General features: G+C 38.9%; 1 protein-coding gene across 5 annotated transcripts in view; it reads left to right on the top strand.

The window, feature by feature from the left end:
• The window catches only part of PHACTR2 (phosphatase and actin regulator 2), a 337,195-nt gene that overhangs the window by 223,014 nt on the left and 97,416 nt on the right, over positions 1–16,765 (top strand). For all 5 annotated transcript variants that reach the window (XM_049902589.1, XM_049902579.1, XM_049902599.1 and 2 more), the window contains one exon: positions 12,459–12,626. In XM_049902589.1, coding sequence (XP_049758546.1) covers positions 12,459–12,626 — 168 coding nt within the window. The remainder of the gene's footprint in view (positions 1–12,458; positions 12,627–16,765) is intronic.

A 16,765-nucleotide genomic window follows, 5' to 3' on the forward strand; every position in this document is an offset into this window, starting at 1 on the left:
ATGCTCTTTTTCTGTTCCAGGATTCCGTTCAGGGTACCACATTACATTTAGTCATTATATCTCCTTAACCTCCTTTGATCTGTGAATTTTCAGATTTTTCTAGTTTTTAATAACCTTGACAGTTTTGAGGAGTTCTGCTCAGGCATTTTGTAAACGTCCCTCAATTTGGCTTTGTATGATGTTTTTCTGATGGGTTTTGACATGCCATTCTCATCACATCCTATCAAGGTTACATGTTATCAACATTGCTTATCGCTGATGATGATAACCTTGATCGCCTGCCTAATGGGGCATTTATCCCTCTTTTTTCCCTCTTTCCATGCTGTACTCTTTGGAAAGACGTCACTATATGCTGCCCACACTTAAGGAGAGGGAGTTAAGCACCTATCTATATAGATTATTTGGGATTCTTCTGTACAGATTTGTCTCTTCTCCCACATTTATTTTATGCACTCATTTATTTATATCAGTATGAATTCATAGATATTTTATACTTTGAGTTATAATCTAACACTACACCAAAAAAAAAAAAGCCATTACCATTGAGTCAATTCTGACTCATAGCAGCCCTATAGAACAAAGTAGAACTGCCCCAGAGGGTTTCCAGGGGGCAGCTGGTGGATTTGAACTGTTGACCTTTTGGTTAGCTCTTAACCACTGGACCACCAATCTAACACTATGTTATTTATTTTATGGCTCAAATGGTTCCGCCATTGCCCTTTGGGAGCTGTTTCAGTTGGCTCCTGTATTCTTTGACATATTCCCATTGGTTTGTTTTTTGAGTACTTCCTTACTTCCTGGCACTATGAGATGTTCCAGGCTTATCTAGTATTTTCTCTGCCCTAATCTTGCTTGCTGAAAATGAAGAGGACTTCAAGCACTTACTGATGAAGATCAAAGACCACAGCCTTAAGTGTGGATTACACCTCAACATAAAGAAAGCAAAAATCCTCACAATTGGACCAGTGAGCAACATCATGATAAATGGAGAAAAGATTGAAGTTTTCAAGGATTTCACTTTATGTGGATTCACAATCAACACCCATGGAAGCAGCAGTCAAGAAAAGGACACCTTGCACTGGGCAAATCTGCTGCAAAAAATCTCTTTAAAGTGTTGAGAAACAAAGACATCACCTTGAAGACTAAGGTGCACCTTACCCAAGCCATGGTGTTTTCAATTGCCTCACATGCATGTGAAAGCTGGACAAAGAATAAGGAAGATCAAAGATGAATTGATGCCTTTGAATTGTGGTGTTGAGAAGAATATTGACTGTACCATGGACTGCCAAAAGAATGAACAAATTTGTCTTAGAAGATGTACAACAAGAATGTTCCTTAGAAGCAAGGATAATGAGATTTCATCTCACATACTTTGGACATGTTATAAGGAGGATCAGTTCCTGGAGGACACCATTCTTGGTAAAGTAGAGGGTCATTGAAAAAGAGGAAGACTCTGAACAAGACGGATTGACACAGTGGCTGCAACAATGGGCTTGAGCATAACAACTAGTGTGAGGATGGCGCAGGATCTGACAGTGTTTCATTCTGTTGTACATAGGGTTGTTATGAGTCAGAGCCAACTCGACAGCTCCTAACAACATCAACTCTAGAAGCATCCATTTCTGTAAGGAGATCTGGTGCCTTTTATTAGAGAATACTATTAGAAATTGTAGGTGCTGGGGTGGCATTGCTTCTGGACCCTCTGCTTGGACAAAGCTAGGAAATACATATGTGTATATTAAGCCATGTATATACACATATTTATAATTGCTTCTGTATCTACCCGTCTGTATCTGTATTGGGCCAAACATGAGTTCATACGGTCTCCAACTCTAATCCAGTGCCACATGTTTCATTCTAGTTTGTCTGTAACCTCCTTCTCCAACAGTGAGAAATCTGGCTCCCACCATCCATCATTCATCATCCATTTACTTATTTGTTCAATCCAAATGCACATGTACAAGAGCTTTAAGAACTGTTAATCCATGCTGCCCTGTAATTCTACACATTTTGATTCCCCTGTTTGTTTTTTCCCCTTCCGTTGGCTATTCATCTTACTAAAAAAAGGAAGAGGTTTCATCCAACCCAATATAATCTCTGATTGACAAGAGAGTAAGGATCTCCTTTAAATAACTCAGAGAGAGCCTTGGCGGTGCAGTGGTTAAGCGCTCAGCTGTTAACCGAAGGGTTGGCTATTCGAACCCACTAGCTGCTCCATGGGAGAAAGATGTGGCAGCCTGCTTCTGTGAAGATTTGCTGCCTTGGAAACCCTATGGGGGGCAATTCTACTTTGCCCTACAGGGTAGATACAAGTTGAAATCAACTTGAATTGCAATGGGTTTGGTTTGGGGGGGATTTTTTTTTTTTTTTTTAGATAACTCAAGACAAGGCCAGCTACTTGGCTGCCTTAGAAACCATTATCCAATCTCATACTGAATGGCTCATAACGTTGGTTCATTCTGACCTTATTGTCTACTTGGTTCTGTGCCCAGAAAATGTGCGTATGCCTTTGTGTATGATAACATGTATCATGAGTCATTGTTTCAGTTGAGAACCCTCATCCAAGTGTAGGAAATAAAGTTAAATCTTTCCTAAACACTGCTGTAATGTTTCTTTGCCATATGTTTTGTGACTTTTAAAGGGGACAATGGCAGAATTATAATGGAAACTTAAAAACTGTAATAGAAAGAAAAATCCATAGTGATGATATTATGTAAGGATAATAGATTAACACAGGCAAAATTTTTTAAAAAAGCCTAGAAACCACATTTTATGGAAATAAAGTTTTTTGTTTTAAGTATTAGATGTCTTTGTGCAGTACCCTTTTAAGAGGTTTACACTTCTTGGTATAATAAAATCACTATGAAAAACATTATGAGTATATACTTATTATGGCAAAGTGTCAAAGCACCGTTTACCACACATGATTTCTAATTGTTTTTAGTATTGGGCTTCAAAAATATATTTGTATTAACCTTCAGGTATTTTAAGGATATTTAGAGGAAAGTTGAGACCATCTTTGCCACCTCCATTTTTCAGAGGGTGGCCATGCAGTCTGCACAAAGAATCAGTACAAAGAGCTCTTTAATGAGATTCTTTTCTACTAAATGATCTTTCCTGTACAAAATTTGTGAGGTTAAATATTATGCCACATTTCTTTCACTTTTCAAAGTGATTGGAATAATTATGTCTGGGGAAAGGTGAATATCTAAAAGAATACTACAAACTGTTATATTACTGAGGAGATTTACTGTTTTTCTAAGAATCCCTATCTTTCTCCGACCTCAATACACATGAAGGAAAGATTCTCCAAGCCTATAATTCATTTTATATGATAATTTCTAGACTTATTTATTTGTGGCTTATATGGTCGCATTTGCACTAATTGACTAATTTCTGTTTAAATGAGAACTAAAACCTGCGTGTACACGTTGGATTTTTACCATTTGTTGGTGTGGGGAAGTCTTGTTGGGCGTGGGCCTGTTTCAGTGAGAAAGTAGACATAGCTGTGTCTTTCAGAATTTTTATATTTGAATAGCCAGTACCGGTTTGTATTTCTACATATGTCAGATTTCAAAATGTTGATTTCAAGTATGAAAAGGAAAGTCAGTTTTGATAACATGAGAGTGGGTCAAGAATTTTAGGAAGAAAATTTCAAACTGATTTTAGTGATCCAAGAAGAAAATTATAGAAATATTAGTGGCCCTGGCAGTATCCTGGGTGTATGGAAAAAAGAAGAGATTTAATGATCTGTTCATGCTGCTCAAAAGTGGGTGACAGTCCCCTTTACATTCATGATTTAAAAGAATTATGATGCCAGTTTGAGCCACTATGCCAACATACGGTTTTTAATTGCAAGTGTGGTTAACTGTAGGAGTCCCTGGGTGATGCAGACAGTTAAGGTGCTCAGCTGCTAACCAAAAGGTCGAAGGCTCAAGTCCACCTAGAGGCATCTCAGAAGAAAGGTCCGATGACCTGTATCTGAAAAATCAGCCATTGAAAATCCTGTGGAACGCAGTTCTACTCTCAAATCCTTGGATAATGGTCTCGACACAAGTCAGCTTGATGGCAACTGGTTTTGAAGTGGTGGCTAACAGTAGTAGCCCAGCAATTGCAAAACTCACAGGTGAATTCATTCTGTCATGAAAAGGATGTGTACATGTGTGCTGCTGTGGCTGTTGGAATTGGCCCAGGCTCTTCCCAGAGTAAAGACTAGAACTGTAAATGTGTAATAAATAAAGACAATGGCAGTTAATTTCTAATGCAGCTATGAATTTAACATTAAGGCTTTTATTTTTCACTCATCAACTATCTCTTTCAATCTCCCCACCTGCTACCTTGTATCACCTAGGGAATTATTTAATTTTGCTTTTGCTTTCAGGAAGAAAATTGACTGTGCTTCATTGGTTCAGATGGAAAGCAAATTTTTATGGCATGTTGGGAAACTGGATATGTGTGTTGGGAGCTAAATCCCACTGCATTGTAGGAAAATGAGAAATAGATGTGTGTAACCCCGGAGATGGCATTTGGGATGGAAACTTTAGTTCCTATGCTTGCAATAATCAGCCCTTTTATATTTCACAGCTTTTGAATTGCTCAAGATTAAGCCCCTTAATGAGAGATCAGTGTGAAGTCTCCAAAAAGAACACAATAAATCATACACTCGGTTCCTCACTGGGTTTGCTCCTTGTTCAATGAAGGCAGTCGGGCAGGAGAAGAAGTGACGCACGTGAGGATTTTACTTCTTTACTCTGGCATAGCTTCAAAACCAGCCTATCCTCTATCTCCCTCTGCCTGGTGTGCTATGGCTGATGTGGGGTAAGGTGAAGTTGGGACCCACATACAGAAGGATCGGTCACTGCAGAACTTGCATCTCAGTTTACCTGGTGATGGACAGCATCTGGGTATCTCTACCAAGAAAAAAAAAAAATTTTTTTTTTTTTGATGACACCTGAAATTAGACTAGACTTCAGTAGTGAGAAGAGTTGGTTTTCTCATCCTTGTTTGAAAGGAGTGCTTGTAACGATTTAGGTATTGGCATCTGTTGATTGTCTTTTTTGATTCAGTTTGAAATCTTCCTCTTTCTTGCAATAACAAGTAATTTTCAATTGGAACCTGGAGATTTTTATATTATGTTATGAGACTCTAGATCTTATTGAGATCTTCTGTTTTAACTGACTTTGTCAGATACCTCTCTAGTGGGGAGGCACGGGAGTGGTGGGGCCTCATTACTGCCAGGTAGAGGTAGAAATCCGGATTCTCCCCTTGGCCTCCATTGACACCTGAGGTGGAGGAGGTGGGACAAAGGCTGGGGAGGAGGGACTCTCATTACTGCTGGGTGATTGGTGGGATTTCTGGCTTTCTACATGGTCTTTGCCTCATATGCATGTGAAAGATGGATGATGAATAAGGAAGATAGACGAAGAATTGACCCCTTTGAAATGTGGTGTTGGCAAAGAATATTGAATATACCATAGACTGCCAAAAGAACCAACACATCTGTCTCAGAAGAAGCAAGGATGGTGAGACTATGTTTCACATACTTTGAATATGTTACCAGGATGTATCCGTTTCTGGAGAAGGGCATCGTGCTTGGTAAAGTAGAGGATCACCGAAAAAGAGGAAGACGCTCAACAAGATGGATTGCCACAGTGGCTGTAACAATGTGCTTAAGCATAACAATGATTGTGAAGATGGTAATGGACCAGGCAGTGTTTTGTTCTGTTGTGCACAGGGTTGGTATGAGTTGGAACCAACTCAATGGTGCCTAACAACAATAGCACATGGTCTTCACTGATGCTGTGGTGGGGGTTTTCTCATTAGCACTGGTTGATGGTGAAAGGCCTGACTGTCCTAGGCCTCATGCGATACCACCCTAGTGGGGAGGAGGAGGAACTCCTCATACTGCCATATTGGGGTGAAAGTCCAGGCTCCTCATGATGGACACCATCATGTGCACCTCAGTACCGGCCCAGCTGGCAGGAATGAAGGCCCAGGCTCCCTACTTGGCCTTCTCTGATATTACTTTGATGGAAACGTTAGGGCTCCTCCTTATAGCCTCCCGAGGGTAGAAGTCTAGTTTCCCCACTCTGCTTTTGCTGGCTTGGATAGTGTCATGGATTTAATTATATCCTAAAAAAAAATATGTGTATCAGTTTGGCTGGGCCATGATTCCCAGTATTGTGTGGTTGTCCTCCATTTTGTAATGGTAATTTTATGTTAAAGAGGATTAGGATGGGATTGTAACACCCTTATTGAGGTCACATCGCTGGTCCAATGTAAAGGGAGTTTCCCTGGGCTATGGCCTGCAGCGCCTTTTATCTTCGAAGGGGTAAAAGGAAAGGGAAGCAAGCAGAGAGTGGAGGACCTCATAACACCAAGAAGGAAGCACCGGGAGCAGAGCGCATCCTTTGGACCTAGGGTTCCTGTGTGGAGAAGCTCCTAGTCCAGGGGAAGATTGATGAGAAGGACCCTCTTTTAGAGCCAACAGACAGAAAAAGCCTTCCCCTGGAGCCAACACCCTGAATTTGGACTTCTGGTCTACTAGACTGTGAGGAAATAAATTTCTCTTTGTTAAAGCCATCCACTTGTGGTATTTCTGTTATAGCAGCACTAGATGACTAAGACAGATGGCCAGCAGTTTCTTTTGTGGTGTTTAGCAGGAGTAGAGCAGTTATTGTTTGCAAGTGTTCTGACTTTCAAGGCTTCCCCTTTGCTGGTTGTTTGACTAGAGAGAGCAGGCTTTTGTTCAGGCTATTTTGGTCTGTTCCCATTAGCATTTCTGGGTTTCTGGCTTCTTCAGCTACAAGTCTGGGATATATGAGGCAGAAAGGAAACTCAGGAATCCCACCACCATGCCCTTACTTAGATCTCGTAGTCCCTAGCCATGCTGCCTTCTCGCCACTCCAAGAAGCAAAGATTGTTTTGATTTTCTTTTCTTCCTTTTTTTTTTTTTTCATGGATTAGTTTTGCTTATTTTAGAACTTAATATAAATGGAACCATGTGCATGGCCTTTTTTTTAAGCACGATGTTTTTGAGATATATCCATGTTGTTGTATGTATCAATTGTTCATTAATTTTTATTGCTGAGTGGAATTTCATTGAATAAATAATACCACAGTTGATTTATCTATTCTCCTTTTGGTGACAGTGGTCTGTTTCTTTCCTTTTTTGGGGGGGGGGGGGTGTTGTTGATTTTTCTGAATTTTCAGGTTTTTTATTCCTCAACTTAGAGGGTTTCTCTTCTATTCCACCCAGCTTAAACAAATATTTTCTTTTTAATTGTGCTTTAGGTGAAAGTTTACAGAGCAAATTAGCTTCTCATTAAAGAATTAATACACAAGTTGTTTTATAACATTGATTGCCCACCCCACAATGTGTCAACACTCTCTCTTTGTCCACCCCAGGTTCACCATTTCCATTCGTCCAGTTTTCCTATTCTTTCCTGCCTTCTCATCTTTATTTGTGGGCTGGTGTGCCCATTTAGTCTCATATAAATGACTGAATTATGAACACATTCCTAGGTGTGTTATTGTGTGTCTTATAGACCCATCTAATCTTTGGCTGAAAGGTAAACCTCAGGTGTGACTTCAGTACTGAACTAAAAAGGTATCTGGGGACAATATTCCTCGGGTTTCTCCAGTCTCTCAGATTAGTAACTCTGGTCATTTCTTGTCAATTTGAATTTTGTTCTACGTTTTTCTCACACTCTGTCCAAGACCCTCTGTTGTGATCCTTGTCAGAGCAATTGGTGGTGGTAGCTGGGCACCATCTAGTTCTGGGCTCAGGCTGATGGAGGCTGTGGTACTTGTGGTCCATTAGTCCTTTGGACTAATCTTTCCATTGTGTCTTTGGTTTTCTTTATCTTCTTTTGCTACAGACAGAGTGGGACCAGTAGATGTATCTTAGATGGCCTCTTGCAGACTTCTAAGACCCCAGGCGCTACTCGACACAGTTGGATATAGAACATTTTTTTTATAGACTATATTATGCCAATTGAGCAAATTCCCCCCAAAGACTGTAGTCCCCAGCCCTCAGTCCAGTAACTCTATCCCTCAGGGAATTTGGATGCTTCTATGAACCTTCTATAACTTTGCCTCAGTCAAGTTGTGCTGACTTCCCCAGTATTGTGTACTGTCTTACCCTTCACCTAAGCTACCACTTATCTACTATCTAGTTGATGTTTTTCCCTCTTTCACCCTCCCCTCCCTCGTAACCATCGAAGATTGTTTCTTTCTATATGTAGCCTTTTCTTGAGTTTTTATAATAGTGGTATTTGTCCTTTTGTGTTTGGCTTATTTCACTCAGCATAATGCCCTTCAGATTCATCAGTGTTGTGAGATGTTTCAGAGATTCATTGTTGTTTTTTATTGTTGTGTCCCATCGGTTCCTGATCATATACTACCTCTTGAAACGGTTGAACATCGACTAATTCCTTTTAGTGTAATGACTCTGTGTATTCCTTCCATCTTCTTTTGACGCATTGTGCGTCGTTTAATATTTTCCCCATAGAACCTTTACTATTGCAACTTGAATTTTTTCTTCAGTTCTTTCAGCTTGAGACATGCTGAGTGTGTACTTCTATCTCCAGCTCTTTGCACATGTCATTATATTACTTTGTCTTTGTGAGCTGCCCTTTGAAATCTTCTGTTCAGTTCTTTTACTTCATTATTTTTTCCTTTTGCTTTGGCTGCTTGACGAGAATACCAGAAGAATGTTTACCTGTGTTTTATTGACTATACAAAGGCATCCAACTGTGTGGATCGTAACAAATTATGGATAATATTGCTAAGAATGGGAATCCAGAACACTTAATTATGCTCATGAGGAACCTGTACATATATCAAGAGGTAGTTGTTCAGACAGAACAAGAGGATACTGCTTGGCTTAAAGTCAGGAAAGGTGTGTGTCAGGGCTGTATCCTTTCACCATACCTATTCAGTCTGTGTGCTGAGCAAATAATCCAAGAGCTGGACTACATGAAGAAGAATGCGGCATCAGGATCGGAGGAAGACTCATGAACAACCTGCATTATGCACATGACACAGCCTTGCTTGCTGAAAGTGAAGAGCACTTGAAGCACTTACTGATGAGGATCAAAGACCACAGCGTTCAGTATGGATTGCACCTCAACATAAAGAAAACAGAAATCCTCACAACTGGACCATAAGCAACAACATGATAAACAGGGAAAAGATTGAAGTTGTCAAGGATTTCATTGTACTTCGATCCACAATCAACAGCCATGGAAGCAGCAGTCAAGAAATCAAAACACCCATTCCATTTGGCAAATCTGCTGCAAAGGACCTCTTTAAAGCATTGAAAAGCAAAGATGTCACCTTGAAGATGAAGGTGCACCTGACCCAAGCCATGGTGTCTTCAATCGTATTATATGCACGCGAAAGCTGGACAGTGAATAAGGAAGACCAAAGAAGAATTGATGCCTTTGGATGGTGGTGTCAATGAAGAATACTGAATATACTGTGGACTGCCAAAAGAATGAAGAAATCTTTCTTGGAAGAAGTACAAACCAGGATGCTCCTTAGAAGCAAGTGTGGTTAGACTTACATACTCTTACATACTTTGGACATGTTGTCAGGAAGGATCAGTCTCAGGAGAGGGACATCACACTTGGTAAAGCACAGGGTCGGTGGAAAAGAGGAAGACCGTCAATGAGATGGATTGACACAGTGCCTGCAACAATGGGCTCAAGCATAACAACCACTGTGAGGATTGCCCAGGATCGGTCAGTGTTCCATTCTGTGATACATAGGGTTGCTATGAGTTGGAACCAACTCGACGGCACCTAACAACAACAATTGTATGCTGTGTCAAGGATTCCCTAAAAATGAAGTGTTAACACTGTTGTTGTTAGATTCCCTCTAGTGGATTTTTGACTCACAGCTCTAGCCCTCCTTATTTTAAAAATCATACCTCATATTTTTTAAAATACTAAATTTTGGCCACAAACTGTGAAGATGACTGCTTTTCAAAGCTATCAAGGAATTTTGCTGTCCTTTACACTTGATGGTCAAACCTTTTAAAAGATTTTCTTCTAAACTCTACACCAACAAGGCGATGATGTTAAGAAGCCACTATCCTTAATGATTGTGAGGATGGCACAGGACCAAGCAGTGTTTCGTTCTGTGGTACGCTGGGTAGCTATGAGTCAGAACTGACTCGATGGCACCTAACAACAACAACAGCATCGTGTAGTATTCCATTGTGTGTATGTACCTTAGTTTGTTTATCCATTCATCTGTTGATGGGAACTTAGGTTGTTTCCATCTCTTTGCTATTGTGAATAATGCTGCAGTGTACATGGTGTGTATATGTCTGTTTGTGTGATGGCTCTTATTTCTCTAGGATTTATTCCTAGGAGTGGGATAGCTGGATTCTATGGTATTTCTATTTCTAGCTTTTTAAGGAAGTGCCATATTGTTTTCCAAAATGGTTGTACCATTTTGCATTCCCAACAGCAGCGCATAAGAGTTCCAATCTCCCCAGAGCTTCTCCAACATTTGTTATTTTCTATTTTTTTAATTAGTGCCAGTAATATGGGGGTGACATGGTATCTCAGTGTAGTTTTGATTTGCATTCCTCCAAATTTTTTTTTTTTTTTAATGGCTAGTGATCGCAAGCATTCCCTTATGTGTCTGTTAGGTGCCTAAATGTCTTCTCGAGTAAAATGTCTGTTTATGTCCTTTGTCCATTTTTTAATTTGTCTTTTTGTTATAGAGATGATGAATTTTCTTACAGATTGAAGAGATTGGACCTTTGTCATATATGTCATAGGCACAAATTTTTTCCTAGCCTGTAGGTTCGCTTTTTACTTTTTTGGTGAAGTCTTGTGGTGACCGTAAGTGTTTAATTTTTAGAAGATCCCAGTTACCTAGTTTATCTTCTGGTGCTTGTGTATTGCTAGTTATGGTTTGCATCCTATTTATGCCATGTATTAGGGCCCCTAGCATTGATCCTATTTTTTTTTCCTTATTCTTTATAGTTTTTGGTTATATATTTAGGTCTTTGGTCCATTTTGAATTAGTTTTTCTGTATGGTGTAAGGTATGGGTCCTGTTTTTTGTTTTTTATGGATGGTCATCCACTTTTGCCAGAACCATTTGTTAAAAAGACTGTCTTTTCCCCCATTTAATGGATTTTGGGCCTTTTTCAAAGATCAGGTAACTGTAGGTGGATGGATTTATATCTGGTTTCTCAGTTCTTTCCAGTGGTCAATGCTTCTGTCGTTGTATCAGTACCAGGCTGTTTTGACTACTGTAGCTGTGTAGTAGTTTCTGAAGTCATGTAGTCCAAGGCCTCCTACTTTGTTCTTCTCCTTCAGTGATGCCTAACTTATCTGGAGACTCTTCCCTTTCCATATGAAGTTAGTGATTAGTTTTTCCATCTCCATAAAGAATGCTGTTGGTATTTAGATAGGAATTGCGTTGTATTTATAGATTGCTAGTTTTTTTTTTTTTTTAGTGGCGTAGTGGTTAAGTGCTACGGCTGCTAATCAACAGGTCAGCAGTTTGAATCCACCAGGCACTCCTTGGAAACCCTATGAGGCAGTTCTATTCTGTCCTGTAGGGTCAGTATGAATCGGAAATGACCCAGCAACAATGGGTTTTGGGTGGAATTGACATCTTCACAATGTTGAGTCTACCTATCCATGAGCATGGTATGTTTTTCTTTTGGTTTCTTCCAGTAGTGTTATGTAGCTCTCTTTGTATAGGTTTTTTATGTCCAACACTGGTCTATTTCTGGTTTTTGCCATTAATTTTGATAGTTGGGGTAATATAAGTTATTGCTATCTCCCTGCTCTTTTGAACATACTACAGGGCAATTTAAGGTTTTGTGCCTTTCCTTTGGTGAATAAAATGATTAAGGTATGTAATAATATGTTCTCTCATACACAGTGCCCACATTTCCTATGTTTATCTTACTGGTAGTGCTAGCTATCAGTTTATTTGTAGTTGAAAAATTTTTGTTGTTGGAACAAAAAGGTAGTTAAAATGTAGCTTCTTGGCACTAAATTTCATTTTGTGAAGGAGAATATATGATTTTAACTAAACCGTAACTGTAATATTTATTACTGAGAATGCCAAAACAGTCTCTAGAAGAACATCCTATTTTAGGGATATTTAGAATGTTGTATTCCTACACAAAATATTGATACAGTTGTCGCAGATGGAGTTAGTACACCTTTCTCAGGCCCTTCCATGTCGGTCTCTCCTTTCTTTTTCCTGAAAATGAATACAGTGACTATAATTTCTGATCAATTTATTTACCAGTTGATATCAGGGGATTCCTGCTAGTTGGGAAATGGGACAAAATGAAGTTCATATGAGATTACAATTAGAGTGGTTGTGCTTACTGTTAACAACCCATGAAGAAATAGATAATGTTGTTTCAAACTTTTACTACAGCCCTTGTCTGACATTATTTTTTCTTTAATACAGTTGACGGACTGGACAAAGCTTCTCTAGCAAACTCAGATGGCCCCACAGCAGGTTCCCAAACACCTCCCTTCAAGAGAAAGGGAAAACTATCCACCATTGGTAAAATCTTTAAGCCTTGGAAATGGAGGAAAAAGAAGACGAGTGACAAATTTCGAGAAACCTCAGCAGGTATGAATATCATATACACAAAGTAAATACCTAAATTCTTCAAAATGTGGAAAATTGTGTCTTGCAGATTTTTCTAGAAAAAAAGATTATCCATATTTGAAATGAAATTATTTCATTTAAGAAAGATTTGCCTTCTTTTTCTCCTCACTTTGACTAGTATATAAAAAAATATTAGAAATATATTCTAATATAGTCTTTTTAATATGTATCTATATTTATTAAATATATTTATATTCGTATACTTATAAATTCATATAAAAGACTGATGTGTGGGAGAGAAGATGAAATATTGGGAAACTAGCAGTGGAAATGTTCATCAGCTTTGTGGATATAAGTATCTATTTATGATCCATGAAATATATATTGTTATATATTTATCCACCTAGTTCCAGTAGCACTCTCTTATTGATAATGTTTTTTTAAGGTATTTGTTCTGTGGGTAAGATATAAATGGGTACATGAAAGAAAAGCATTGCCTTAACTGTTGTTTAATTTTAAATTTCCGTCATATCTTAGAACAAATAAATGGTCTCTGTCCTAGGGGAGCCATAGCCTATTGGTTTGAAAATTTTTTATTGTTAATTTAATTTGTGGGTTTGTTAAACCTTAAGAATTATATCATTTAGTACCTCTAAACCCCTGCATCTATCAGTTTGTTGTACTGTGGTGGCTTGCGTGTTGCTGTGATGCTGGAAGCCATGTCACCTGTATTTCAAATACCTTCAGGATTCAGTCTAGAGATTCTAGACTAAGACAGGCTGGGAAGAAGGACCTGGTGGTCTACTTCTGAAAAAACTGGCCAATGAAAACCTCAAAATGAGACGAAACACCTGCAAACATCCATTAATAATCGGAACATCGAATGTATGAAGTATGAATCTAGGAAAATTGGAAGTCATCAAAAATGAAATAGAACACATAAAGATTGATATCCTAGGCATTAGTGAGCCGAAATGGGCTGCTATTGGCCATTTTGCATCAGACAATCATCTCGTCTACTATCTAGGAATGAAAAATTGAAGAGGAATGGTGTCACATTCATTATCAAAAAGAACATTTCAGGATCTATTCTGAAGTACAACACTGTCAGTGATAATAGCCATACGTCTACATGGAAGACCAGCTAATACAACTATTATTTAAATTTTTACACCAACCATTAATACCGAAGATGAGGAAATTGAAGATTTTTACCAACTTCTGCAGTCTGAAATTGATCGAACATGCAATCAAGGTGCATTGATAATTACTGGTGATGGAAATGTGAAAGTTGGAAACAAATAAGGATCAGTAGTTGGAAAATATGGCTTTGGTGGTAGAAATGATGCCAGAGATCGCACAATAGAATTTTGCAAGACCAATGACTTCTTCATTGCAAATATCTTTTCTCAGTGACATCAACAGCGACTATACACATGGACCTTGCCAGATATAATACACAGGAATCAAATTGACTACGTCTGTGGAAAGAAAAGATGGAGAAACTCAATCATCAGTCGTAACAAGGCCAGGGGCTGACTGCAGAGCAGAGCATGAATTGCTCATTTGCAAGTTCAAGTTGAAGCTGAAGAAAATTAGAGCAAGTCCACAAGAGCCAAAATTTAGGACCTTGAGTATATCCCACCTGAATTTAGAGACCACCTCAAGAATAGATTTGACCCATTGAACACTAATGACTAAAGACTAGACAAGTTGTGGAATGACATCAGGGACATCATACATGAAGAAAGCAAAAGGTCATTAAAAAGACAAGAAAGAAAGAAAAGACCAAAGTGGATACCAGGAGAGACTTTGAAACTTGCTCTTGAACGTAGAGTAGCTAAAGCAAAAGGAAGAAACGATGAAATAAAAGAGTTAAACAGAAGATTTCAAAGGGTTGCTTGAGAAGCCAAAGTATCCTAATGACATGTGCAAAGACCTGGAGTTAGAAAACTAAAAGGGAAGAACACACTCAGCATTTCTCAAGTGGAAAGAAAAGAAAAAATTCAAGCCTCAAGTTGCAATATTGAAAGATTCTACAAGGAACATATTGCACAGCCCAGGAAGCATCGAAAGAAGATGGAAGGAATACACTGTGTCACTGTACCAAAAAGAATTTCTCGACATTCAGCTATTTCAGAAGGTAGAAAATGATCAAGAACCGATGATACCGAAGGAAGAAGTCCAAGTTGCACTGAAAAAAATGCGGAAAAACAAGGCTGCAGGAATTAAAGGAATACCAATTGAGATGTTTCAACAAATGGATGCAGCGCTGGAGGTGCTCGTCAGTGCAAGAAATTTGGAAGACAGCTATCTGGCCAACTGACTGGAAGAGATCCATGTTTATAACTATTACCAAGAAAGGTGATCCAACTAAATGCAGCAATTATCGAACAATATAAAAAAAAAAAAAAAATTTTTTTGTTTAATTAATATCATACACAAGTAAAATTTTGCTGAAGATCATTCAAAAGTGGTTGCAGCAGTACATCAATAGGGAACTGCCAGAAGTTCAGGCCAGATTCAGAAGAGGATGTGGAATGAGCGATATCATTGCTGATGTCAGATGGATCTTGGCTGAAAGCAGAGAATACCAGAAAGATGTTTACCTGTGTTTTATTGACTGTGCAAAGGCATTTGACTGTGTGGATCAAAACAACTTATGGATAACATAGCAAAGAATGGGAATTCCAGAACACTTAATTAGAACCTGTACATAGACCAAGAGGCAGTCTTTTGAACAGAACAAGGGAATACTGTATGATTTAAAGTCAGGAAAGGTGTGCATCGGGTTTGTATCCTTTCACCATATTTATTTGATCTGTATGCTGAGGAAATAATCCAAGAAGTTGGACTATATGAAAAAGAACACAGCATCAGGATTGAGGAAGACTCATTAATAACCTGTGTTATGCAGATGACACAACCTTGCTTGCTGAAATGAAGAGGAATTGAATCACTTACTGATGGAAACCTAGGATACAACCTTCAGTGTGGATCGCATTTCAACACAAAGAAAACAAAAATCCTCATAACTGGACCAATAAGCAACATCATGATAAACAGAGAAAGATTCAAATTGTCAAGGATTTCATTTTACTTCGATCCACAGTCAATGCCCATGGAAGTATCAGCCGAGAAATCAAATGACATGTTGCATTGGGCAAGTCTGCTGCAAAAGACCTCTTTAAAGTTTTAAAAAATAAAGACGTCACTTTGGAGACTAAGGTGCACCTGACCCAAGCCATGGTATTTTCAGTCACCTTATATGCATAGGAAAGCTGGACAATGAATAAGGAAGATCAAAGAAGAATTGATGGCTTAAACTATGGTGTTGGCAAAGAATATTGAACATACCATGGCCAGAAGAATGAACAAATCTTTCTTGGAAGAAGTATAGCCAGAGTACTCCTTAGAAGGTAGGATGGCAAGACTTCATCTCATGTACTTAATAGGAGGGACCAGTTCCTGAAGAAGGACATCATGTTTGGTAAAGGAAGACCCTGGGTGAGATGGATTGAGACTGTGGCTACAACAATGGACTCAAGCATAAGAATGACTGTGAGGATGATGTGGGACCAGGCAGTGTTTCGTCCTGTTGTACATAGGATCACTAAGATTTAAAACGAACTTGATGGCACCTAACAACAACAACCAAAACCAAACTCATTGCCATTGAGTTGATTCCAACTCATAGTGACCCTATAGGACAGAGTAGAGTTTCCCCATAGGGTTTTCATGGAGCGGCTGATGGATTCGAACTGCTCACCTTTTGGTTAGCAGCTGAGTTCTTAACCACTGCACCAACAGGGCTCCAACAACAAATATCTTTCATATAGACTCATGGGGGAAGTTGGCTTTAAATCTCAGGCGAAGAATTAAGACTGATTCAATGGAGTGTCAGTGACATTTGTTTAAGCTGGAAAGGCATTTATGTCTTGATATAAGTTCAATTTTCTCCATGTTTACTGTCCAAAAGGATCTCTTTATCAAAATTCCTTATTGTACCACAGTCTAATATTCTCAATATCTGTACAAAGTCAATGAGCATGTTTTAATGGTCTATGCTGAGTCGGCCCCTGACTCTTGGCACTGTCATGCACAACAGAACAAAAAGTTGCCCAGTACTGTGCCACCCCCTTAACTGGTTCTGGATCAGA

The sequence above is a fragment of the Elephas maximus genome, chromosome 1 (genome assembly GCF_024166365.1).
Source record: "Elephas maximus indicus isolate mEleMax1 chromosome 1, mEleMax1 primary haplotype, whole genome shotgun sequence".
NCBI classification, from domain to species: Eukaryota; Metazoa; Chordata; class Mammalia; order Proboscidea; family Elephantidae; genus Elephas; species Elephas maximus.